At 44.4% G+C, this 27,530-nt stretch overlaps 1 protein-coding gene across 1 annotated transcript in view; it reads right to left on the bottom strand.

Moving 5' to 3' along the window:
- ldlrap1b (low density lipoprotein receptor adaptor protein 1b) overlaps nucleotides 1-27,530 on the bottom strand; it is a 67,214-nt gene that overhangs the window by 9,668 nt on the left and 30,016 nt on the right. Inside the window, exons 2-6 of the mRNA XM_084143874.1 lie at nucleotides 17,681-17,823; nucleotides 15,193-15,305; nucleotides 13,530-13,644; nucleotides 12,945-13,017; nucleotides 3,756-3,851 (exon numbers count right to left, since the gene is read on the bottom strand). Coding sequence (XP_084000000.1) covers nucleotides 3,756-3,851; nucleotides 12,945-13,017; nucleotides 13,530-13,644; nucleotides 15,193-15,305; nucleotides 17,681-17,823 — 540 coding nt within the window. The remainder of the gene's footprint in view (nucleotides 1-3,755; nucleotides 3,852-12,944; nucleotides 13,018-13,529; nucleotides 13,645-15,192; nucleotides 15,306-17,680; nucleotides 17,824-27,530) is intronic.

Raw genomic sequence — 27,530 nt, 5'->3', positions numbered from 1 at the left:
TGAAGGAGCTGGAGCAGTTTTGCCTTGAAGAATTGGCAAAAATCCCAGTGGCTAGATGTGCCAAGCTTATAGAGACATACCCCAAGAAACTTGCAGCTGTAATTGCTGCAAAAGGTGGCTCTACAAAGTATTGACTTTGGGGGGGTGAATAGTTATGCACGCTCAAGTTCAGTTTTTTTGTCTTATGTCTTGTTTGAACAAAAAATATTTTGCATCTTCAAAGTGGTAAGCATGTTGTGTAAATAAAATGATATAAACCCCCCAAAATCCATTTAAATTCCAGGTTGTAAGGCAACAAAATAGGAAAAATGCCAAGGGGGATGAATACTTTCGCTAACCACTGTATAGACGGGGACAGTATATCCCGAGAGAGCTATGATTCCGTGAAACAGAGTATGTTACAGTCCCTGATGTCCCTCTGGAAGGAGATCCTCGCCCTGAGCTCGTCTACTTTATTATCCAGAGACTGAACATTAGCGAGTAATATACTCGGAAGCGGTGGATGGTGTGCACGCCTCCTGAGTCGGACTAGAAGTCCACTCTGAATACCTCTTCTCCGCCGGCGGCGTCTTGGAGCAGCCTCTGGGATAACTTCAATTGCCCTGGGGGGTACAAACAAAGGACCCAATTCGGGAAAGTCGTATTCCTGATCATAATGCTGGTGAGTTACTGCCGCTCTGATATCCAAAAGTTATTTCTGGCTGTATGTAATAACACAAAAAACTTTCTGGGCTAATAATGTAAGAAATAACACACAAAAAAACAAAATACTGCAAAGTTGCTTAGGAGCTAGAATCAGCGCTCCCATGTCTGTCGGCGCCCTCAGGACTCTAAGAAACTACATCTCTAAGTAGACACAGGAGCATGTGCATACAGTCGCACACACATTAGACGCACACACACTAGTTTGTGTGAAGAGCAGGAAACTATCAGAGAGGGAAGAGGGTCTCCAGCAACATTCCTTCCTGAGGCTCCCAGGAGGTGAATACTTAATGTAAGCACTTTGCATCTCTGTCAATACCACTTCATTATGGGTCTAACCCACACATCTCTCTATGTGAATCATAGCTCAAGTACTGCCAAAAATAAAGGGACTGGGCTGCAATCCCCTTACACCAAGCCACTCTGTTACAAAAATATAATTTCCAGGTCAAGGGTTTTCCTCTCTTCTCTAGAGAAGATCTATAAACCCCTGAACCCAAATGGCCCTGATCCTGTTGTGATCCAGTCCCAGCCCATGTTAACTGTGTCAGCTGAGGTTTAGAGGGATCCCACTCTGGATGGCTGGGGTCCAACTGGCCAGAAGACGGGGACGCGTGGCCATGCGGATGTTTTAAGGCTGCTCTGTATGTGTCACACAGTGACTGACCCCCATGATCCCCCCACAAAGGAGGGGAGAATAAGGAGAACTTGGTGTGCCAGAGGTACTGTCTGGTGTAGGGCGAGCGTCATTCTCTCTCAGGATCTGGAATGCAGCAGAAACCCCCTGGTTACTTTGTTGTTTTTTAGCAGACTGTATTACTTACCGTGTACTGATATTGTTGCATGTGGGACATATTTAGGATACTGACCGGTTGCTAGGCAACAGTGTAACGCGCGCGAGGGAACAGGGAGGACTCACGAAAACTACAAGCTATCAAGGTTTGCTAATTCGTTGTTTCAAGCAGTTTAAAAAGTTGTGTAACTCGCTCACCAGTGAAAATAAAAGTAATAAATATGACGAACATTTAGTTGATCCACGATCACGGTGAGGACAGCGAGGGATTTGTAGGTTGTACTTTGTCGGACTGAGAGGATCAACTGTCATCAACAGGCTACTCTTTCCCTCTCTCAACCACTATACTGAGAGACAGCATTACCACGGTCGTGAGTTGCCATTGGTTGTGTTAAAAGAGAGAGGAGTTAATAGTTTGAGTGGTCCCATTTAAATTGAAGACCATGGCAAGCGGTACCAGAGCGCCAAGTCTAGGTCCAAGAGGCTTCTAAACAGCTTCTACCCCCAAGCAATAAGACTCCTGAACATCTAATCAAATGGCTACCCAGACTACTTGGTAGAGTATGGCCTTTGCAACGCCAGGGTTGTGGGTTCGATTCCAACGGGGGGCCAGTATGAAAATGTATGCACTCACTAACTGTAAGTCGCTCTGGATAAAAGTGTCTGCTAAATGACTAAAATGTAAAATGTAAAGGACACCAATAAGAAGAAGAGACCTGCTTGGGCCAAGAAACACGACCAATGGACATTAGACAGGTGGAAATGTGGTCAAAATTTGAGATTTTTGGTTCAATCTGCCGTGTCTTTGTGAGACGCGGTGTGGGTGAACGGATGATCTCCGCATGTGTAGTTCCCACCGTAAAACATGGAGGAGGTGTTATGGTGTGGGGGTGCTTTGCTGGTGACACTGTCTGTGATATATTTAGAATTCAAGGCACACTTAACCAGCATGGCTACCACAGCATTCTGCTGCGATACGCCATCCCATCTTGTTTGGGCTTAGTGGGACTATCATTTGTTTTCAACAGGACAATGACCCAACACACCTACAGGCTGTGTAAGGGCTATTTGACCAAGAAGGAGAGTGATGAGTGCTACATCAGATGACCTGGCCTCCACAATCCCCTGACCTCAACCCAATTGAGATGGTTTGGGATGAGTCGGACGGCAGAGTGAAGGAAAAGCAGCCAACAAGTGCTCAGCATATGTGGGAACTCCTTCAAGACTGTTGGAAAAACATTCCAGGTAAAGCTGGTTGAGAGAATGCCAAGAGTGTGCAAAGCTGTCATCAAGGCAAAGGGTGGCTATTTGAAGAATCTCAAATATAAAATATATTTTGATTTGTTTAACACTTTTTGGGTTACTTCATGATTCCATATGTGTTATTTCATAGTTTTGATGTCTTCACTATTATTCTACAATGTAGGAAATAGTAAAAATAAAGAAAAACCCTGGAATGAGTAGGTGTGTCCAAACTTTCGACTGGTACTGTATATAACCCAATTGAAATTTACACACACACACACACACACACACACACACACATACACATACACATACACTTTAGGGGTATATTCCCACTAGGTGGATGCTCTGCACTATTTTATTTATGGTTGGGCCCCCCCAGTCCACACATTCATTTTCACATACTGCCTGCTTACAGACCACATAGTTCATTATTGCCATACACCTAGATACTAGGTCCCAGCTGATATGAACTCAGGTCCCTCAGAAGAGAGGGCTACACAGCTCTTCAGGGTCTAAAGCTGCATATGCCTCACCAGCAGGATTTGAGGAAACGGTCACAGGGACTAGAATCTCTTGGCTTACAGAATTCCATGGACGAGGAACCGAATAGCCACAGAAAAATGTAGATCCCTCAAGCTTTTCAAACAAACAGTGTTTCCTGTTGTTGGACTCAAGTTTCCATGCCAGAGGTCACCTTTCTCCTTAACATTCCTCTGTGCAAAATATCTTTGAAAAACAAATAACTCAGAGACAAGATTCTGAGAAAAACAGATAACCATTAGTTCTCAAGGAAGTGTTGATCAAGCCAGTATCTTCAGAAGAACAAAGACAGTAACCAGCATGAGTGCGTGATGGTGGATTTAGGCTAAAATGTATTCCTAGACAAAGGAGACTCAACAAGCACCAGATTGAAATCATAATCTGCCCCAGGGCTATATGAATAGCTTGCCTTTTGAATACCATTCCATCCCTGAGGCCCTCAGGCAGAGAGACGTTAGGGTTGGTGACTCACCTCCTCCCTTCAGACTGCCCAGGCTGGCCAAGCTCTCTGACTGGCTACTACTGGCTCCTTCCCCATCCGACCCAGACTTCACGCGCTTCTCCTTGTCTGTGAAGGAGAGAGATAGAAAGACAGAGGGAAAAGAGAGAGACAATCGGCGAAAATATTCATGTCTAGCTGATCATTTACATTTTCGTCATTTAGCAGACGCTCTTATCCAGAGCGACTTACAAATTGGTGCATTCACCTTATAGCCAGTGGGATAACCACTTTACAATAAAAAAAAATTTGGGGGGGGGGGGGGGGTTTGGGGTAAGGGGGGGTAGAAGGATTACTTTATCCTATCCCAGGTATTCCTTAAAGAGGTGGGGTTTCAAGTGTCTCCGGAAGGTGGTGAGTGACTCCGCTGTCCTGGCGTCGTGAGGGAGCTTGTTCCACCATTGGGGTGCCAGAGCAATCATGTTTGTAATGTCTGCATGTCATTGTTTATCATTCTCAGCAGATATCGGGCACTTGACCAAACGACACTATGGGTGTGTTTGTAAATTCACTCTGGAGTGCCAGAGTGCACTCAGTCCGCTCTGGGCATTGGTAAATTCAAAGCGTTGTCAGATTGTCCGTTGGTAAATTCCGAGCGTTTCGCTCTCGGAGCGTTCAGAGTGAAAACAGGACGCTCTGGCCGAGGAGTAGGGTTAATCCAAGTGTTCTAACCTCACAACGGCAGTCAAGCACCCAAGCTAACTGGCTAATGTTGGCTAACTTGCTAGCTACTTCCAGACACAAATGAGAGAACCCCTCACTCTGACCATTTTACTAACCCTAGCAGAGCTGGTTAGGCTGTTTTCATGTTATCTAGAGCGTTGGTGACTAACTGTGCTGCTGTAAACAATTGAATTATGGGTTTTTTGGCCAATGTTTACTGACACTGGTCATATTCAACTGGTATTGCGCGTTCGTAAATTCATCAGTTATTCTGCACTCTGGCAACCTCAGACGAGAGTGCTCTGAAATCGGAGTAGATAGAGTGAATTTGCGAATGCACACTAATATTTAGACATGAGGGGTTGAAGATGCCACAAGGACCAAAAGCTTCTGTAGCGGCTACACTTAAACATGCCAGTCAGTGGCTTCTGGCCAGGAGATTTAAATAGAGTAGAACCAAACAGTGGTCAGGTCTGTAGCTTCAGGAACCAGTCAGTCAGGCAGTTCCTCCTCTGCCTTAATAAGGAGCATCTGGGTCACGTGGATGAAGCCTGTCTCCTCTCCTAACATTCTTACCTGCTGGGAGCAGGGCTTAGGTTGCAGCGTGAGGCACTGACCCAAACAGACAGAACTTTCCTGGGATTTCCTGGAGAATAATAGTTTCTCTCTGAATTTCAGTTGGTCTACAGCAGTGTTCCCCAACTCCAGTCCTCCAGTACCCCCAACAGACATTTTTGTTGTAGCCCAGGACAAGCACACCTGATTCAACTCGTCAACTAATCATCAATCCATCAATGAGTTGAATCAGGTGAGTTTGTCTGGGGCTACAAACAAAAATGTGTGCTGCTGTTGGGGACTGGAGTTGGGGAAACACTGGTCTACAGTGTTCACAATAGGGGGTCTCTACATACACAAGCATTCACACACACAGTTGAAGTCGGAAGTTTACATACACTTAGGTTGGAGTCATTAAAACTAGTTTTTCAACCACTCCACAAATTTCTTGTTAACAAACTATAGTTTTGGCATGTCGGTTAGGACATCTACTTTGTGCATGACACAAGTCATTTTTCCAACAATTGTTTAGTGTCAGATTATTTCACTTATAATTCACTGTATCACAATTCCAGTGGGTCAGAAGTTTACATACACTAAGTTGACTGTGCCTTTAAACAGCTTGGAAAATTCCAGAAAATGATGTCATGGCTTTAGAAGCTTCTGATAGGCTAATTGACATCATTTGAGTCAATTGGAGGTGTACCTGTGGATGTATGTCAAGGCCTACCTTCAAACTCAGTGCCTCTTTGCTTGACATCATGGGAAAATCAAAAGAAATCAGCCAAGACCTCAGAAAAAGAATTGTAAACCTCCACAAGTCTGGTTCATCCTTGGGAGCAATTTCCAAACGCCTGAAGGTACCACGTTCATCTGTACAAACAATAGTACGCAAGTATAAACACCAAGGGACCACGCAGCCATCATACCGCTCAGGAAGGAGATGCGTTCTGTCTCCTAGAGATGAACGTACTTTGGTGCGAAAAGTGCATATCAATCCCAGAACAACAGCAAAGGACCTTGTGAAGATGCTGGAGGAAACAGGTACAAAAGTATCTATATCCACAGTAAAACAAGTCCTATATCGACATAACCTGAAAGGCCGCTCAGCAAAGAAGAAGCCAGCTCCAAAACCGCCATAAAAAAAAGCCAGACTACGGTTTGCAACTGCACATGGGGACAAAGATCGTACTTTTTGGAGAAATGTCCTCTGGTCTGATGAAACAAAAATAGAACTGTTTGGCCATAATGACCATCGTTATGTTTGGAGGAAAAAGGGGGTGGCTTGCAACCCGAAGAACACCATCCCAACCGTGAAGCACGGTGGTGGCAGCATCATGCTGTGGGGTGCTTTGCTGCAGGAGGGACTGGTGCACTTCACAAAATAGATGGCATCATGAGGAAGGAAAATTATGTGGATATATTGAAGCAACATCTCAAGACATCAGTCAGGAAGTTAAAGCTTGGTCGCAAATGGGTCTTCCAAATGGACAATGAACCCAAGCATACTTCCAAAGTTGTGGCAAAATGGCTTAAGGACAACAAAGTCAAGGTATTGACTTCCCGAGTGGCGCAGTGGTCTAAGGCTGTGCCACTAGAGATCCTGGTTCGAATCCAGGCTCTGCTGTAGCCGGCCGCAACCGGGAGACCAATGGGGCGGCGCACAATTGGCCCAGCGTCGTCCAGGGTAGGGGAGGGAATGGCCGGCAGGGAGGTAGCTCAGTTGATAGAGCATGGTGTTTGCAATGCCAGGGTTGTGGGTTCGTTTCCCACGGGGGGCCAGTATGAAAATAAAAAAGAATAATGTATGCACTAACTGTAAGTCGCTCTGGATAAGAGCGTCTGCTAAATGACGTAAAATGTAAATGTAAAAAAAAAATGTATTGGAGTGGCCATCACAAAGCCCTGACCTCAATCCTATAGAAAATGTGTGGGCAGAACTGAAAAGGCGTGTGCGAGCAAGGAGGCCTACAAACCTGACTCAGTTACACCAGCTCTGTCAGGAGGAATGGGCCAGAATTCACCCAACTTATTGTGGGAAGCTTGTGGAAGGCTACCCGAAACGTTTAACCCAAGTTAAACAATTTAAAAGGCAATGCTACCAAATACTAATTGAGTATGTAAACTGGTCAATGACCTGAAGAGAGCTGGGACCACAGTCTCAAAGAAAACCATTAGTAACACACTACGCCGTCATGGATTAAAATCCTGCGGCACACGCAAGGTCCCCCTGCTCAAGCCAGCGCATGTCCAGGCCCGTCTGAAGTTTGCCAATGACCATCTGGATGATCCAGAGGAGGAATGGGAGAAGGTCATGTGGTCTGATGAGACAAAAATAGAGCTTTTTGGTCTAAACTCCACTCGCCGTGTTTGGAGGAAGAAGAAGGATGAGTACAACCCCAAGAACACCATCCCAACCGTGAAGCATGGAGGTGGAAACATCATTCTTTTGGGATGCTTTTCTGCAAAGGGGACAGGACGACTGCACCGTATTGAGGGGAGGATGGATGGGGCCATGTATCGCAAGATCGTGGCCAACAACCTCCTTCCCTCAGTAAGAGCATTGAAGATGGGTCGTGGCTGGGTCTTCCAGCATGACAACGACCCGAAACACACAGCCAGGGCAACTAAGGAGTGGCTCCGTAAGAAGCATCTCAAGGTCCTGGAGTGGCCTAGCCAGTCTCCAGACCTGAACCCAATAGAAAATCTTTGGAGGGAGCTGAAAGTCCGTATTGCCCAGCGACAGCCCCGAAACCTGAAGGATCTGGAGAAGGTCTGTATGGAGGAGTGGGCCAAAATCCCTGCTGCAGTGTGTGCAAACCTGGTCAAGACCTACAGGAAACGTATGATCTCTGTAATTGCAAACAAAGGTTTCTGTACCAAATATTAAGTTCTGCTTTTCTGATGTATCAAATACTTATGTCATGCAATAAAATGCAAATTAATTACTTAAAAATCATACAATGTGATTTTCTGGATTTTTGTTTTAGATTCCGTCTCTCACAGTTGAAGTGTACTTATGATAAAAATTACAGACCTCTACATGCTTTGTAGGTAGGAAAATCTGCAAAATCGGCAGTGTATCAAATACTTGTTCTCCCCACTGTGTGTGTAATATATATATATATATATATATATATATATATATATATATATATATATATATATATATATACACACTGCTCAAAAAAATTAAGGGAACACTTAAACAACACAATGTAACTCCAAGTCAATCACACTTCTGTGAAATCAAACTGTCCACTTAGGAAGCAACACTGATTGACAATAAATTTCACATGCTGTTGTGCAAACGGAATAGACAACAGGTGGAAATTATAGGCAATTAGCAAGACACCCCCAATAAAGAAGTGGTCCTGCAGGTGGTGACCACAGACCACTTCTCAGTTCCTATGCTTCCTGGCTGATGTTTTGGTCACTTTTGAATGCTGGTGGTGCTTTCACTCTAGTGGTAGTATGAGACAGAGTCTACAACCCACACAAGTGGCTCAGGTAGTGCAGCTCATCCAGGATGGCACATCAATGCGAGCTGTGGCAAGAAGGTTTGCTGTGTCTGTCAGCGTAGTGTCCAGAGCATGGAGGCGCTACCAGGAGACAGGCCAGTACATCAGGAGACGTGGAGGAGGCCGTAGGAGGGCAACAACCCAGCAGCAGGACCGCTACCTCTGCCTTTGCGCAAGGAGGAGCAGGAGGAGCACTGCCAGAGCCCTGCAAAGTGACCTCCAGCAGGCCACAAATGTGCATGTGTCTGCTCAAACGGTCAGAAACAGACTCCATGAGGGTGGTATGAGGGCCCGACTTCCACAGGTGGGGGTTGTGCTTACAGCCCAACACCGTGCAGGACGTTTGGCATTTGCCAGAGAACACCAAGATTGGCAAATTCCCCACTGGCGCCCTGTGCTCTTCACAGATGAAAGCAGGTTCACACTGAGCACGTGACAGACGTGACAGAGTCTGGAGACGCCGTGGAGAATGTTCTGCTGCCTGCAACATCCTCCAGCATGACCGGTTTGGCGGTGGGTCAGTCATGGTGTGGGGTGGCATTTCTTTGGGGGGCCGCACAGCCCTCCATGTGCTCGCCAGACTGACTGCCATTAGGTACCGAGATGAGATCCTCAGACCCCTTGTGAGACCATATGCTGGTGCGGTTGGCCCTGGGTTCCTCCTAATGCAAGACAATGCTAGACCTCATGTGGCTGGAGTGTGTCAGCAGTTCCTGCAAGAGGAAGGCATTGATGCTATGGACTGGTCCGCCCGTTCCCCAGACCTGAATCCAATTGAGCACATCTGGGACATCATGTCTCGCTCCATCCACCAACGCCACGTTGCACCACAGACTGTCCAGGAGTTGACGGATGCTTTAGTCCAGGTCTGGGAGGAGATCCCTCAGGAGACCATCCGCCACCTCATCAGGAGCATGCCCAGGCGTTGTAGGGAGGTCATACAGGCACGTGGAGGCCACACACACTACTGAGCCTCATTTTGACTTTTTTTAAGGACATTACATCAAAGTTGGATCAGCCTGTAGTGTGGTTTTCCACTAAAATTGAGGGTGACTCCAAATCCAGACCTCCATGGGTTGATACATTTGATTTCCATTGATAATTTGTCTGATTTTGTTGTCAGCACATTCAACTATGTAAAGAAAAAAGTATTTAATAACATTATTTCATTCATTCAGATCTAGGATGTGTTGTTTAAGTGTTCCCTTTATTTTTTTGAGCAGTGTATATATATATATATATATATATATATATATATATATTTTTTTAAACTCAGTATCCACCATGCTTATGCATTGCATGCATGTTTTCATGCCCCTATAGTGAATGGTGAGGTTCTTGCTCAAGCATACATGCATACTTGTGATGCTCTCAAGCAAACCAAACACAGTATCTGTGCAGGTCTGATCATACTTCAAAGGCCTGGCTGCTGACCTACTGTAACTAATGCTTCCATTACCTTATGTGGCGATTAAAAGCACATCTCAGCCTGTCCCTCAAGGGCATTGGTTACATTAAGTTCCTTTTATGACATCAAAAACATGCCGCCCCCCTCTCCTGTGAGTCCCATTCCCCAGGACAGCTAAGGTGGCTGAGTGGTGGCTGGGTTCCAAACCATTCCCTGGGCGGCTGTGCCCTCTTTCCCCTCCGGTGGGAACACTGCACTGGATAACCCCCAGACAGGGTGTGAGAGAATGCCATCAGGCATTGAAACAACTCCAAACAATATTGAGAGTTCACACAGTCAATATCAAAGCTATACTAGCTAGTTATGTCTACTGTAAATACACTTCAAATCATTACTTCTCATGCATAGACATGAGAAGGATGTGATTCACAGATGCAGTTTAGAGAAATATGGTGGGGTTGTGTGGGGGTGGGAGTGTGAGTGTGTGGTTGGGGCAGAGGGAGGGATGCAGTGATGTATAGCAAAGAGACAACCACCCTGATGTTCTTACCCACAATCCTCCGGGGACATGTAACTCAAAGAGCAGACTAAGATTGTTAGTTCTCTCTCCTTCTGCCACAAGAGAACACGACTACTCCCTTTGATAGCTCCCCAAAGCCTCACTCCTTTCTATTCCATTCCACTCCTCCATTCTCCCTCATCAGCCACATTGTGTAGAACAAGACAAGACGCAGCCCAGAAAATCAGAGGGGTTAGCACTCCTTATGAGTCTGTGTAAACTCTGACGAGGCACGAGGGCAGCAAGAGAGAGCGAGGGTGGGGGCAAGCCTGCATTCCTAATTTGCAGCTTTAATATTAATTTCTGAAATGCGGAGCGGAACACAGAAAAGGGGAAACGAAACAGCAAACACTCCACTGGCTTGATCTCTGGAAAATAATACAATAAAATGGAAATGCATCTGAATTAAAACACTATCAAAAGGCTCTGCAGTAAACAACCTTTTCCTGTCCAAAACCACAAAGAACGGGGGAGTAAATGAAAGGGTAGGAGGTGTAAAGGAATTAATCAATAACCTCTCCTTCACTCTCAGTGAGACTGGATCAGTGGCACAGGGACCCAGCTGTCACAGACAGGACTGAACTGCCATTGTCACAGACTCTCTCCTTCCTCCCCTCTCCCTCCTCCTCTCTCCCTTCTCTCTGACAGTGACAAATAGAAAGAGAGGGGAATGGGGGGAGGGTTTAGACAAGAAAAAGAAAGCAGAAACTTTACAAGGATCTAGGTGCCAGAGTAGATAGTCACAAATTACAAAAAAGATCTAGCAACAAAAAATAACTGTGCTTGTTGCAACTGAATCCTGATAATGAGGCATTATTTTGTATCAAACAAGAACAATGAACCACTGATTCGAAGGTCCTATGTTCAGAAGACAACACAGTTAGAGAGGAAGTGTTATATGGAGGATTGAAGAGGGAGAAATGTACTGACACCCACATGTATGGTATACCCCCAGGAGTTCTCATTTACATATAAGTCAAACATGCAAAAAATGTTCTGCTGACCTGTGAGAACCATACATGGGTGTGTGACACCTCCTTCCTTACACAGCACTTTCAGTGTTTCATCCGTTTAGCCTGAGCGAGTACCCTAGGGGCTGGATAACGGTCTTTACATGCACACAGACTACTGTATGTGCTCAACAACAAAAAACGGTGTACTTAGTATATCATTAATCTACTAGATTATAAATATTTCCAGTCCGTTTTAAGGAGTAGACTTCATCATCTCTTTGGTGACTTCCAGCTCCCACTTTTCTGCCTCATGTTCTCACAGTAAAAACACAGGAAACAGGGCAGATTGACAAGTCTTCCCACCTAGGCCTCACGCTACGACTCACTGAGCTCCTGTCAATATCCATATCAGCCTTTAACCAGCGTAATCTGCCCTAAATAAAGTTGGTTTACTGAACAAAACAAGGTTTCTCTTTCTGGCCTGGTTGTTCCTACAGATTGACTGTTTTAATCAATGTGGATATTCCTGTTGGGGAGCTAACTGACAGGTGGGAGTGGCCTTGCGGAGATCCACTATTTCACATGCCTCTGAGGGGTCAGGGTCAAGGCCGGGGAGGACAGGGGAAATGTATGTTGCCACAGAGGAACTACGGTGAGATAGAGCAAACCCACTCCATCCTCCCTCATTCAGCTGCTGTAGAGAACATCTACATGCAGTGCATGGGAACAGGAAGGAATTAAAGGGATACTGTGAGATTTCGAGATTTCGGTCGTTTTTTTACTTACCCAGAGTCAGATGATCTAACTCATGGATACCATTTGTATGTCTCTGCATGCAGTTTGGAGATGATTGAAGTTAGCATATCGTTAGACTAGCACAATTGCTTGAAGTTCTCCAGGTACAGTAGCCAGCTCCTCTCAAAATCAAGGGAATAGTCCCAACTACTCCAAAGCTGGGTGAATGGTCATTTGGCCATTATGGCGTCTGTGAGCGCACGGGCAGCGCCTTTGAGATCGATACAATGTTGCGACCTCTATACATCTCTATGCGACAACGGGACAGAGAATGAGGAAGTGGATAGACTCTTGTTTCTTATGATTATCAGTAAAAGAAAAGAAAATGTATAAGACTAGAAATGACCAACCACCCAGCTTTGGAGTAGTTAGGTCTATTTCCTTGCTTTTGAGAGGACATGGCTATTGTACCGGGAGACTTCCAGCAATTGCACTAAGCTAACGAAATGCTAACTTCAATCATCTCCAAACTGCTCGCAGAGACATACAAATGGTATCCATGAGTTCGTTTGACTCTGGGTAAGTAGAAAAAGAAGAAGTTTCCCTTTAAGTGTGTACTGAGAGAGAACAGAGGCTGAGAGGCAACAGGGTGAAATAATGAAAGAGTAGGGGGGAGGAAAGAGAGAGAGAGGAGGATAAGAACGGTTACACTCAAAAGAATGAGACATTCGTCACACTTCTCCAGTCATCCGGGGTGACCATGCGTACCTTCTTTGGCGGCCTGCCAGAACTCAAACGCCACTCTGAAGGCTTGGGCCACTGTTAACGTTACTGCCTGGGCCTGAGGGGAGAGAGAGGGAAGGGGGAGAGAGCGAGAGAGAGAGAGAGGGAAATAAGCCCAGTAAGTATGACATACAAGATGTTGGCTAAGTGTTAAGAGGGGAGAGGAAAACACATTGAAGACAGATAAGAGGATAACTAGAGACTAACAGAGGGAGGGGTCGCCGGCCTCCAGAGGAAACTCTTCAACTAACACTTGATGAGGGAACATTAACCCATGTGACGGTGTTGGTCCCTACTACTCAGTTCAACTTCTCCTCTTCCTTACTAGTTGTTTATGTAGCTGGGAGGAAGTGTGGCCTAGAGCTAAATTAGCAAGAGGAAGGAAAGAGAGGGAGTGGCACACTCATTCACAAAACCCCTCCTGGGAGGGATTCTATTTGGAAGAGGGGCCACAGGCACACACAAAAACAAATACACACACACACAAAAACAAACACATACACACAAAAACAAACACATACACACAAAAACAAACACATACACACAAAAACAAAACACACACGGACTCACCACTTTCCTCTTGGTGCAGAGGTAGGCGTGGCACTCAAGGGTTTCGTTTTGTTGGCTCTGGGCGATGTAGGCAAACACTTTGTCGTGCATCTTGTCTGCTGTGCAGTAGGATATCCTGAGGAGGAGTCACAGGGACAAACTAGTTTTAATAAAAAGCTAAGAGTCCCTGCGGATTGGGCAGGGCTATCACGCAACTTCATCTTCACTAAGCCTTTAAGCCCACTACAATCAGATTTAGACTTAAATCTTTCATTTCCACATTAAATAAACCCATCACATTCCACATACACACACTGTAGCATGCAGGTGGAGAGCCAATCAAAAAATACAGGCTTTGAATTTTAACTTAAGGACATTCGTCTGTAGTTTGTCCCCAGTGTACCTCGGCTCCATTACTTTTAGCCATTAAGACTGTGATCCCTGCTGTGTCTGTCCGCTCAGCCCACCTAGACCTGTGGTGTTTTAGTATTATTGGATTGGACCTTGCCTCTTAACTACAGGTCTACTCTTTAACGTTGGAACATGCTCTGATCTGCGACATGACATCATATCATAGGTGATGTCGTCACCCCGAGACCTGATTGACAGGTGTGTAATGAATGACCGCCATCTGCCCTCCCTGTTCCTCTTCACACCAGCACCCTGCTGCTCAAACTCTGAACATCACTCTGCGGAGATCAAACGTCTAGTTAACTAATGACTCAGTGATATAAAAACTCAACGTGTAAAAAACATTTCTCTGCTATAAAAGCCAACAGCTGCACGGCGCGACATTGTGAGATTTACAACCGATGTTAAGAGTGAGAGCATTGTGAAATTGGGTGTCTAGGTAAATCCATTTCATTTACTGCTCATCCATCTTCTCTAGCAGATGCCTGGAGAGGAGGACCCCAGTGAATGACAACGTTTGCTTTAAATTGAACCAACACCATTACATTGAGTCACAGCTGGATAGTTAGTGTTGAAGATCACACAGCCTCTTCAGACTCAGACGATTGTGATCTTGTCCTCAATGTGCCAGCCCGTCCTCTGTTACTGTGAGAGAGTATTCCAACCCGCCCTCTGTTACTGTGAGAGAGTGATCCAACCTCTCCTCTGTTAAATGTGAGAATGATCCAACCCCTCCTCTGTTACTGTGAGAGAGTGATCCAACCCTCCTCGGTTACTGTGAGAGTGATCCAAGTTCTGGCCTTGATTCATTTCGAGATTGAGTGTTGGGAAGTCTCCACTTCTCATAAATGTGGAATGTTATACAAGCGATTCAAGTTTGGCCTAAGCAACAACAAGTCACACTCTGTTTTTGAAAGGTGAAATGAAGGGTGTGTGTGCTATCGCGCTGCCTGTTTGTAAGCGTTCACACCCCAGGTGAAAGCTCAGCTGTTGTTGTAGAGGCCTCCTGAGGGAGAGGACTGATGGAAAGCTCTATCCACCCCTCCACCCTTCTTCATCACCGCAAATCCCAACACTCTTAGTCTCAAAGTGATGGATGAGAGGGTTTGGAAGGGGAGGGGGATTCTGGAGGAAAACAACTTTTGTTTTATTGCAAGTTGAAAATTATACTTGGCCTGATAGAATTTGTCATTTGGGCGGCCCGCAGAGAATGTGTGCATCTTCTTCTCTGTCAGTGAGAACGTGAGAGAGAGAGAGAAAGAGAGAGACTAACCTGTAAATGGAGATGTTCTCGATCAGCTGGTTAGAGGCATAGTCATAGAGGATGATTCCTCGAGGGGACACTTTTAATGTCACTTTCTGGAGTTTCTTGCCGCTGGCTTTGGCCTTGAAGAAAGAAAAAGAGAGCAAGCGAGCGAGGCGGAATATGTTAATAATGATAATGCAATCAATGCTCATGCAATCTCAAACCTGTGTGACATTTGCCAGTGTGTAAGTATGTGCTAAAAGTACACATCTATAATGAACAAAAATATAAACGCAACATGCAACAATTTCAGTTAATATAAGGTTACAGTTCATATAAGGAAATCAGTCAATTGAAATAAATAAATTAGGCCCTAATCTATGGATTTTACATGACTGGGAATACAGATATGCATCTGTTGGTAACCCAAAAAGGTAGGGGCATGGATATCAGAAAACCAGTCAGTATCTGGTGTGACCACCATTTGCGTCATGCAGCGCGACACATCTTCACAGAGTTGATCAGGCTGTTGATTGTGGCCTGTGGAATGTTGTCCCACTCCTCTTCAATAGCTGTGCGAAGTTGCTGGATATTGGCGGGAACTGGAACACGCTGTCATACACGTCGATCCAGAGCATCCCAAACATGCTCAATGGGTGACATGTCTGGTGAGTATGCAGGCCATGGAAGAACTGGGACATTTTCCAGGAATTGTGTACAGATCCTTGCGACATGGGGCCGTGCATTATCATGCTGAAACATGAGGTGATGGCGGCAGATGAATGGCACGACAATGGGCCTCAGGATCTCATTACGGGATCTCTGTGCATTAAAATTGCCATAGATAAAATGCAATTGTGTTCATTGTCCATAGCTTATGCCTGCCCATACCATAACCCCACCACCACGGGGCACTCTGTTCACAACGTTGACAAACCGCTTGCCCACACGACGCCATACACGTGGTCTGCGGTTGTGATGCCAGTTGCACATATTGCAAAATTCTCCAAAATTACATTGGAGTTTGGCTTATGGTAGAGAAATTAACATTCAATTCTCTGGCAACAGCTCGTGGACATTCCTGCAGTCAGCATGCCAATTGCACGCTCCCTAAAAACTTGCGACATCTGTGGCATTGTGATGTGTGACAAAACTGCACATTTTAGAGTGGCCTTTTATTGTCCCCAGCACAAGGTGCACCTGTGTAATGATCATGCTGTTTAATCAACTTCTTGATATGCCACACCTGTCAGGTGGATGGATTATCTTGGCAAATGAGAAATGCTCACTAACAGGAATGTAAACAAATTTGTGCACAAAACTGGAGAGAAATAAGCTTTTTGTGCATATGGAACATTTCTGGGATCTTTTATTTCAGCTCATGAAACATGGGACCAACACTTTACATGTTGCGTTTATATTTTTGTTCAGTATAGATTGTCCATTTACACTTCAGCTACCTCCTCCTGTGCTGACACAGAACTCCTATTTGTAAGTCGCTCTGGATAAGAGCGTCTGCTAAATGACGCAAATGTAATGTAAATGTAGTCCAAAATGCAGCCTTCACACCAGCAGGCATTAATCAAAACTAGCCTAAACACACTTCCCTCTGAGAAACAAATGATTTAGACAACCCTGGGGGCAGATGAGGGCTTTCTAGCCACAATTGTATCATTATACTGGAGAAACAGATCTATTAGACAACTTCATACTACAGACCCCCTCAGCTGCCTGTCCCGTACTCACCCAAAGCAGAGCTAATGACACCCCTAACACACAGTCAAGACAAGCAGCTTGTAAGAGTTCTGGAACACACAAACACCACTCAGGAGATTAACAAATGACGAGACCGAGAGCCTTGGGCAGAGCAAGGAACAGAGTCTGGTACTGTATACACTCAGAAAGAACAGCAGAAGAAAGACTCAAAACTGTTATTAAGCCATTCTTTCTAAAATCCTGCTTTCAACCTGTAAATACAATAAGTACTGGGTCCAAAACAACAGTGCCTAATGTATCAATTGTCAGGGCCTTGTTAGTCTGGTCAGGGTGGCCACATAAAGAGCAGTGTCAATCACCTCTGAGGCTCTGTCCTGTGTGCCCTGGGCCCGATATGCTCCCCCTAACTGAATTACTGTGGAGCTGCCAGATTTAATAACAATACACCTTCCTGTTACTGTATTTAATAACAACACACAGACGCATAACAACTAATTGCATCTGGGTTAAATGGCACCGTGAGCCTGGAGCACTGAGTGTTGCAGCAGGTTGGCTTTCATGAAGGCGACAACTTAATGGGAAAGTAAATGGGACCTTTTTATACTGTGGGGGGTACAGGTATTAAAATATATGGAATAGATCACAATCCACTGTGTTTGGGAAAGTTGTCAAAATAACCTTTAAAAAGGTCAGGGAATCTAGAAGGAGGTTTGTATTTTTGGAGGGATAGGGTGTAGAATGCCTGGGGGGGGGGGTGAGTGGCAATATAGAAGGTCAAGTGTGTGTGTGTGGTGCTGACCGTGGCCACAATCCTCTTGACAGCGGCTGCGGAGAGCTCCTCTCCTTTGGGCTGCTCCACCAGCGTGACGCCCAGGTACTTGAGCTGGAACACCATGCCCTCCAGCAGGGTCTCCCGCGTGTCTGTCCAGTTCTCTGGCAGCTCTATGGAGAGGGGAGAGGACACAGGTCAGAGGAGACTGGTACATGGGACATACAGGTGACAGGTCAGACAGATGGCCCAACATTCGTCAATCTACAACATAGCTGATAGTTTATGATAAAAGTTTCATAGGTTGTTTCATTTGCTTCACCAGTTTCTGTTTAAAACCCTACAAAGGCCATTGAACTGTACTATAATTTGTGTGACCTTTTCGTTAGATTGGGGGGGAAATAGTAGTAGAGAAGCGGACTGTCTAAAACCAAGGTTTATCATACAGCCTTTGGAAAGTCACCTTAAAATGTGAGTGTCTGCCAAACCATTCATCTATCCAGACATTGGGCAAATACAGCAAGACAAGCTTGTGTCTTCTCCGTTTAATAACCTTATCAAAACAGAAGAATCAGAGTAATCGGTCAAAAGGCTGTACAAAACATTAGGAACACCTGCTCTTTCCATGACAGACTGACCAGGTGAAAGCTATTATCCCTTATTGATTTCACTTGTTAAATCCACTTCAATCAGTGTAGATGAAGGGGAGGAAACAGGTAAAAAATATATAGATTGAAGTGCCTTTGAACGGGGTATGGTAGTAGGTGCCAGGCGCACCGATTTAAGTGTCAAGAACTGCAACGCTGCTGGGTTTTTCATGCTCAACAGTTTCCCGTGTGTATGAAGAATGGTCCACCACCCAAAGGGCATCCAGCCAACTTGACAACTGTGGGAAGCATTGGAGTCAATATGGGCCAGCATTCCTGTGGAATGCTTTCGACACCTTGTAGAGTCCATGCCCTGGTGAATTGAGGCTGTTCTGAGGGCAAAAGTGGGTGCAACTCAATATTAGGAAGGTGTTCCTAATGTTTTGTACACTCTGCGTATACGGTAGCGGTTCTCTACAAAAATAGATATTAGTGTTCCTTCCAAAGAGCATGGGTCCTGCTCCACTCTACATAACGATGACATTCAGTAAATCAAATATTATAACATTGTGAGATTAATAGGAGCCCTGCCGTTTCATTTCTTTAATATTTTATCTCCATAATGCGCTGTGAGCAGCTCAAGAGCGATTTCTCTCTCTCAGTCTCTGTATAACGCCAGATAGCCAGAGGCATTTAGTCACAGCACAGAACAACAGTTAGTTACAGCAGAGATGGAGCTGAGCAGAACACAGGACTACTAGTGCCCATACTCCCCCTCTCCCATGAGACCTCAGTCTCAGCCAAGGCCATGAGGGACCACAGCAATAGCCCAGCAATAGAGGGGCACACACACACCCTCTGGCTACACTACAGAATAGCTGTGCAGGACTTAACAGGCTTCGTATTCACAAAGTGCTTTTAAGCGCACCATGTTTAATTACACTTTGACTTAATGAGCAGTCTTACAGGCCTAGATCTGCAAGGCTGGATGGCACGCTGTAGCTAAACTAGCCCAATTCATGTTTCAGAGGCGAAAGAGGAATGACGAGGGTTGTTTTGCACAGATTTCATTATGACTTTTATCATACTGCACTTCCTTCCTCAAATCAGTAAACATGTAACATGAAAAAGATCTGTATCAGAATAGAAATGGAAGAAAATGACAGTTGATAGTTACACAGGAATTTGGAAGAGAAGAGATGATGTACAGTCGTGGTCAAAAGTTTTGAGAATGACACAAATATTAATTTTCAAAGTCTGCTGCCTCAGTTTTTATTATGGCAACTTGCATGTACTCCAGAATGTTATGAAGATTGATCAGATGAATTGCAATTAATTGCAAAGTCCCTCTTTGCCATGAAAATGAACTTAATCCCCCAAAAACATTTCCACTGCATTTCAGCCCTGCCACAAAAGGACCAGCTGACATCATGTCAGTGATTCTCTCGTTAACACAGGTGAGAGTGTTGACGAGGACAAGGCTGGAGATCACTCTGTCATGCTGATTGAGTTAGAATAACAGACTGGAAGCTTTAAAAGGAGGGTGGTGCTTGAAATCATTGTTCTTCCTCTGTTAACCATGGTTACCTGCAAGGAAAAACGTGCCGTCATCATTGCTTTGCACAAAAAGGGATTCACAGGCAAGGATATTGCTGCTAGTAAGATTGCACCTAAATCAACGATTTATCGGATCATCAAGAACTTCAAGGAGAGAGGTTCAATTGTTGTGAAGAAGGCTTCAGGGCGCCCAAGAAAGTCCAGCAAGCGTCAGGACCGTCTCCTAAAGTTGATTCAGCTGCGGTATCGGGGCACCACCAGCGCAGAACTTGCTCAGGAATGGCAGCAGGCAGGTGTGAGTGCATCTGCACGCATAGTGAGGCGAAGACTTTTGGAGGATGGCCTGGTGTCAAGAAGGGCAGCGAGGAAGCCACTTCTCTCCAGGAAGAACATCAGGGACAGACTGATATTCTGCAAAAGGTACAGGGATTGGACTGCTGAGGACTGGGGTAAAGTCATTTTCTCTAATGAATCCCCTTTACGATTGGTAGGTGAGCGCTACCATCAGTCCTGTGTCATGCCAACAGTAAAGCATCCTGAGACCATTCATGTGTGGGGTTGCTTCTCAGCCAAGGGAGTGGGCACTCACACACAGCCATGAATAAAGAATGGTACCAACACATCCTCCGAGAGCAACTTCTCCCAACCATCCATGAACAGTTTGGTGACGAACAATGCCTTTTCCAGCATGATGGAGCACCTTGCCATAAGGCAAAAGTGATAACTAAGTGGCTTGGGGAACAAAACATCGACATTTTGGGTCCATAGCCAGGAAACTCCCCAGACCTTAATCCCATTGAGAATTTGTGGTCAATCCTCAAATTCTGACAAACTCCAAGCATTGATTATGCAAGAATGGGCTGCCATCAGTCAGGATGTGGCCCAGAAGTTAATTGACAGCATGCCAGGACGTATTGCAGAGGTCTTGAAAAAGAACTCTTTGCATAAACTAAATGTAATTGTCAATAAAAGCCTTTGACACTTATGGAATGCTTGTAATTATACTTCAGTATACCATAGTCACATCTGACAAAAATATCTAAAAACACTGAAGCAGCAAACTTTGTGAAGACCAATACTTGTGTCATTCTCAAAACTTTTGACCACGACTGTACACACAGCTAGGATTTCAACAGCTAGGATCTCCAAGGACTGGGATGCCATTTGCTCCCAACACCTCATAAAACTTTTATTGACTTGTCGTTCTCTAAGGATCAGCATTCACAAGCACCAGGGTGCTCCATTCTGTCAGTTAGAGACAACCATGAGACATGGCCACCTGCCCCCTGGCCACGGCTGACCTCTTGGGGTCTCTCACAGTCAAGTGATATTTCCTGTTGATCTTGAGGTCATCTGGACAGAGAATCCTGTCTTTACAGCTGCCATGTTCTTACAGAGCCATTCAGCCAACTGGAAAAGGTCACTAGGTTAAAATCATGGTCAGACCTTCAAAGGTAAACCCATGGATTGGAATCCATGTAGGCTATATTCTTCACTGCAAAAGGTAAAAGGTTCAGATTCTTATGCTTTCACCCTATGGAGCCAAAGTCATATTCTACTAGGGCTGTCCCCGACTAAAAAAAATGTTGGTCGACCGAGAGTTGTCTGTTCTTTCGACCAATCGATTGGTCTAAATTTTAAAATGTGTATTTTTCCATATAAAGACAAATCCTAGATGTTTTAATCAAATCAACTATATGCACTGAGCTTGTCTGATGAAACAATTAAAGACACACAAATGACTAGATGGACTGCAATTGATTTGATTGTGCCTGGCCGGGCTCAGTCTTGCTGTGCTGTGTAAAATAAAAATAAAATAAAACAAAAAATAAAAACAGCTAGTGACTAGCAACCGTTGTCGCTCTATCCTCCCTGCTGCAGCGACCACCACAGAGTTTATCGCGCTGTCCGTGTTGCTGAAGCTGCAACGTAATTACAGCCATTTTAGCACTTTGTGACATCTGCTGATAATAAATAAATACATTTGATTGATTGATTTCTGACAAAAGTTCTGTTACCAAAATCCCTCATTTATTTAGGAAAAACATTCCCTTAACCCTTGCTCTCTTTACGTGTATGCATCACACGCACATGACCAATAGGGCCTGACCTATAGCATATCATAATCACGTCAATAAATTGGTTAACAAACTCCGAACACCGTAACAGAAAAATGGATGCAGAGGATGTGACAAACTCGAAATGGGGGAATGTTTACTGGTTGCTCAGGAGGTAAAGGGGAATTCAGATGTGTGGAATATATTTGACTACTTGTGGAAAATACTGGATATGAAGAAAAAGAAGGTAAGTGGCAAGTGCAGCGTGCAAATGATGTGTGCCAAACAGGTGCTGTTAGATTACTATATCATTTTTCTGACCGTTTGGAACAAGATGTAAACACTAAATAAATTATAAGTGTACCTGAGAGTCTGTTGTAATGTTTTTTTTAAAATTTGTAATTATTAAAATTATTAATATTAAATTAAACGTTAATTATTCAAGGGTAACTTTGTTAATTAAAAACTAAAATGCTTGATTGCATTTCAAATCATGAATGTCTCGTATGTTGTGTGATGACATGAACGAATGAATGATTGATTGATACAGTAGCCTATATAAGTATTGAAAAATAGGCCTAAGATATGGTATTAAGACTAAACAGGATGCACTCTTAGGCCTACAGCTCAATAGTGGTTATACAAGTCTGCTATACTAAGCCTACTAATGATAATGACATTACTTATTATAATGATGATCATAATAATGGTAATATCAACAATAAGGAGAACAAGAAAAACAAGGGTTATTATTATTTTTATAAATATAATTTCTCTGACAATTTGGAACATTGTAAACAACACTAAATTAATTATAAGTAATACCAGAGAGGCTGTTCTAAAGCTTTTATTACAGCATAGCAAAGATAAAAAGACAAATTTGTTAAATTGTTTATCCGACATGTTGTGGTTGCATGAGACTTGGTGCGCACGCAATCAGTAGGCTATTAAACAAACACTCAAACTGGCAGGATCGGTCTTATTTCTGTAGATATACAGTGAGGGAAAAAAGTATTTGATCCCCTGCTGATTTTGTACGTTTGCCCACTGACAAAGAAATTATCAGTCTATAATTTTAATGGTAGGTTTATTTGAACAGTGAGAAACAGATTAACAACAACAAAATCCAGAAAAACGCATGTCAAAAATGTTATAAATTGATTTGCATTTTAATGAGGGAAATAAGTATTTGACCCCCTCTCAATCAGAAAGATTTCTGGCTCCCAGGTGTCTTTTATACAGGTAATGAGCTGAGATTAGGAGCACACTCTTAAAGGGAGTGCTCCTAATCTCAGCTTGTTACCTGTATAAAAGACACCTGTCCACAGAAGCAATCAATCAATCAGATTCCAAACTCTCCACCATGGCCAAGACCAAAGAGCTCTCCAAGGATGTCAGGGACAAGATTGTAGACCTAAACAAGGCTGGAATGGGCTACAAGACCATCGCCAAGCAGCTTGGTGAGAAGGTGACAACAGTTGGTGCGATTATTCGCAAATGAAGAAACACAAAAGAACTGTCAATCTCCCGCGGCCTGGGGCTCCATGCAAGATCTCACCTCGTGGAGTTGCAATGATCATGAGAACGGTGAGGAATCAGCCCAGAACTACACGGGAGGATCTTGTCAATGATCTCAAGGCAGCTGGGACCATAGTCACTAAGAAAACAATTGGTAACACACTACGCCGTGAACGACTGAAATCCTGCAGCGCCCACAAGGTCCCCCCTGCTCAAGAAAGCACATATACATGCCCGTCTGAAGTTTGCCAATGAACATCTGAATGATTCATAGGAGAACTGGGTGAAAGTGTTGTGGTCAGATGAGACCAAAATGGAGCTCTTTGGCATCAACTCAACTCGCCGTGTTTGGAGGAGGAGGATTGCTGCCTATGACCCCAAGAACACCATCCCCACTGTCAAACATGGAGGTGGAAACATTATGCTTTGGGGGGGGGGGGGGGGGGTTTCTGCTAAGGGGACAGGACAACTTCACTGCATCAAAGGGACGATGGACGGGGCCATGTACCGTCAAATCTTGGGTGAGAACCTCCTTCCCTCAGCCAGGGCATTGAAAATGGGTCGTGGATGGGTATTCCAGCATGACAATGACCCAAAACACACGGCCAAGGCAACAAAGGAGTGGCTCAAGAAGAAGCACATTAAGGTCCTGGAGTTGCCTAGCCAGTCTCCAGACCTTAATCCCATAGAGAATCTGTGGAGGGAGCTGAAGGTTCGAGTTGCCAAACGTTAGCCTCGAAACCTTAATGACTTGGAGAAGATCTGCAAAGAGGAGTGGGACAAAATCCCTCCTGAGATGTGCGCAAACCTGGTGGCCAACTACAAGAAACGTCTGACCTCTGTGATTGCCAACAAGGGTTTTGCCACCAAGTACTAAGTCATGTTTTGCAGAGGGGTCAAATACTTATTTCCCTCATTAAAATGCAAATCAACTTATAACATTTTTGACATGCGTTTTTCTGGATTTTTGTTGTTGTTATTTTGTCTCTCACTGTTCAAATAAACCTACCATTAAAATTATAGACTGATAATTTCTTTGTCAGTGGGCAAACGTACAAAATCAGCAGGGGATCAAATACTTTTTTCCCTCATTGTATATGGATGATTTATAAAGCCAGGCACATTTAACAGTTATGTTATTGATTATAGCCCTAATTAAGTTGGGGTTTCCACTCTCCTCACTTTTCTTAAGACAATTAGGGCAAGGGCTGTTTTCTCGTCTCCTAACTCCGCTGCTGCCTCCGCCGCATTGTTCTCAAAACCAATATGCTGGGTAACTTTGCTAGGAAAAGGTGCCAATTCAACAGCACACTGATGTTTCAGACCCGCGGACAGCAACCGCTATCAAACAAGGGAGAAAGCACATTTGTTATAAAATAATATTTGTATTAATGTTGCACCATTATACTTAACCATATACAATTTCAGTAGCACGTCTTAGATTCAAGGACTGTGTCTTGTACACCATGGAAAATTTGTATTTTATTTGCTACTGCTCGACTAAAGAAATCTTGGGTCGACCAACAGCCTATCGACCAAACAATTGACCAGTCGACTAAATGGGGTCAGCCCTATATTCTACCAATGTAAAATGCCTAAAGGTCTAGCTTGCTACTTTGTGAAATATTCCATATTCTCAGAACACCGTCAAGGTAATGCCAGTTTTACTTGCGTTTCAGAGCCAATAGCTTCCCATCTGTGACCACACGCACTCAAGGTCACTGGTTTGAAAAGTGCAACAACGTGACATTCCTTTAAAACTTATCAAAATGTGAGCGTAAATCTTCAAATGTACAGTACACCCTGTTCTGAATGTGGGGGAGGAGTAGAAACTAGAAACTAACATTTTCAAAAAGGCAATCTATAATTCCCATCTCTTTAGTCCCCACCCTTGGCGACCAGCCCTCAGTAAACACAGGCTTCGTCCTTTCCAACCTCCTCCATATCTCAATTTTATGCTAACCTAAACCCATCATAAACCCTGCCTTTGCAGTCCAGCTAACCGTAACCAGGGCTTCTAAGTGACTGAGGTTTAATGGTCTGTAATTGTCTTAATGTGAACCTACACTTACCTATTAGGAGAGTCTGGTGAACGCCCATGATTGAGGTCAAGGGCCCACAACCACTCGGGCTGGTGAATGTGAATCTGACTGTGGGCCCTCCACTGATCTGACAATACACTAGGAACATAAAGAGACTTTATGTTCCTAGACTTTACCGCATGAAACCACTAAAAGCTAATTATGCTCCCTTATTAGGTTGCTAAGCAGACGGATATGGCCATTGTGGGAGTGTAGCTTTCAGTTTTACAAGCAGAGGTATAGTCACTTAGGCTCATTAGGGTATATAGGTGAAATGTCAGTCGAGTCTCATACATTCTGATAGGAATTTGATAGCTGATATTTGAACTTTAATGGTGGCAGGTATCCTAGCGGTTAAGAGCGTTGTGTCAGTAACCGAAAGGTCACTGGTTCCAATCCCAGAGCCGACTAGGTTTTAAAAAATCTGTCGATGTGCCCTTGAGCAAGGCACTTAACACTAATTGCTACTGTAAGTCGATCTGGATAAGAGCATCTGCTATCTGACTAAAATGTAAATGTTATTTTATACAGAAGGCGATGGCTATGTTTTCAAGATAGGTAAAGCTATATTACAATGATGCATTGATCCGACCACAAGGATCCTAAAAGCTATGGTACCTGAAAGGGCATCAAGCAGTCTGAAATTACAAATCCTCCTAAATAATTTTTCCACCAGCTGTTTCTTCCTACTCAGGCAGCTGTCATGTCAGACCAATGAAACCATGCAATGAAGACTCAACCAGTAGAGGCTCAGTTAAGACCTTAGGGGCATTTCTTCAATTTTTTCATCTCCACACACGTGCACTGTGTGTATCACTAAGACCAATTCCTAGTAGAGGCCATGGGGTTGACCAACAGTTCACACTCCATACAGAACCTCAGTGTAATCCTTTTCTCATGGTCTCCCCCCCTCTCTCAGAACCATACAATTACATGGCTCTGCTCTTTCTCCATCGCTCTTCCCCTCACACTCTCTCCCTACTTCTTATAGAAAACTGCAAGAGATAGTCAACTATTTATCAAAATTATGTACCACAAAAATAAATAAATGTTATGGAGTAATGGCGGGGCAATTCTCCAAGTGTGCCAATTACTCCTGAAATAGCTACATTAAAGTACATCTACCCTTTGAAGCCAAACTCAATGTTCATGAGAGCGGGGTAGTGAGGGAGCCGGTGCTATTTTTATACACCAGCCTATACTCAAGAGAGCTGCTTTATATGGATAATAATCCCTTTCCATATTGGACCAGAGTGTCACATTCTCATTCTCCTCTCGCTCCCAGCAGAGGCGGTGGTGATTAGTGCACACTTCAAAAGGCTGCATACGCTGTCTGGTCAGCAGCGCTGCCTGTAAATGAACAGATCGCTGGGCACTGGAACACTGCTACATGCTGGGAGGCCCAGGCTATTTGGCAGCCACACAGAGGACCACAGCTGCTCCCAGAGCAGGGGCAATGAGTACGGTCGACTCGGCCCGTGATCTTCAAAGCCAAGCCTAGATAATGAAACGGTAGATGTCGGCGTGTGTGTATTGGGGCTGCTTTCAGGCACTGGTGGGGTAGGGGTCTACTTCTGCTCCCATGGGACGACATTAAGAACAGGCCACATCACACCTTAGTCTACATACACACACACACACACACACACACACACACACGACCAAGGTGATGGGGGCTTGATTAACAACAGGCCTTGACTTACACCAAGGCCAGCCGCTGCACAGTGCACGCACAGGACTTGACCGAGGCATGTTCACTCTGCATGGGAAATGGACAGAATGGAGGAAAACCCAGTGAACAGGCAAAACAGAAAGATAATACATTCCCCTAAAGCAACCCACATACACTCCTGTGTGCAAGGTGGAAAAATCTGCCATTCTGCCCTTGAGCAAGGCAGTTAACACCCAACAACAACTGCTCCACATGCGCCAATGGCGCGGACGTCGATTAAGGCAGCCCACCGCTCTGATTCAGAGGGGTTGGGTTAAATGCGGAAGACACATTTCAGTTGAATGCATTCAGTTGTGCAACTGACTAGGTATCCCCTTTTTCCCTTCCCAAAGAGTCAGTCTACACTGC

Source organism: Coregonus lavaretus (assembly GCF_964263955.1).
Source record: "Coregonus lavaretus genome assembly, chromosome: 27".
NCBI lineage: Eukaryota > Metazoa > Chordata > Actinopteri > Salmoniformes > Salmonidae > Coregonus > Coregonus lavaretus.
This window is presented reverse-complemented; position numbering and strand designations above follow the sequence as displayed.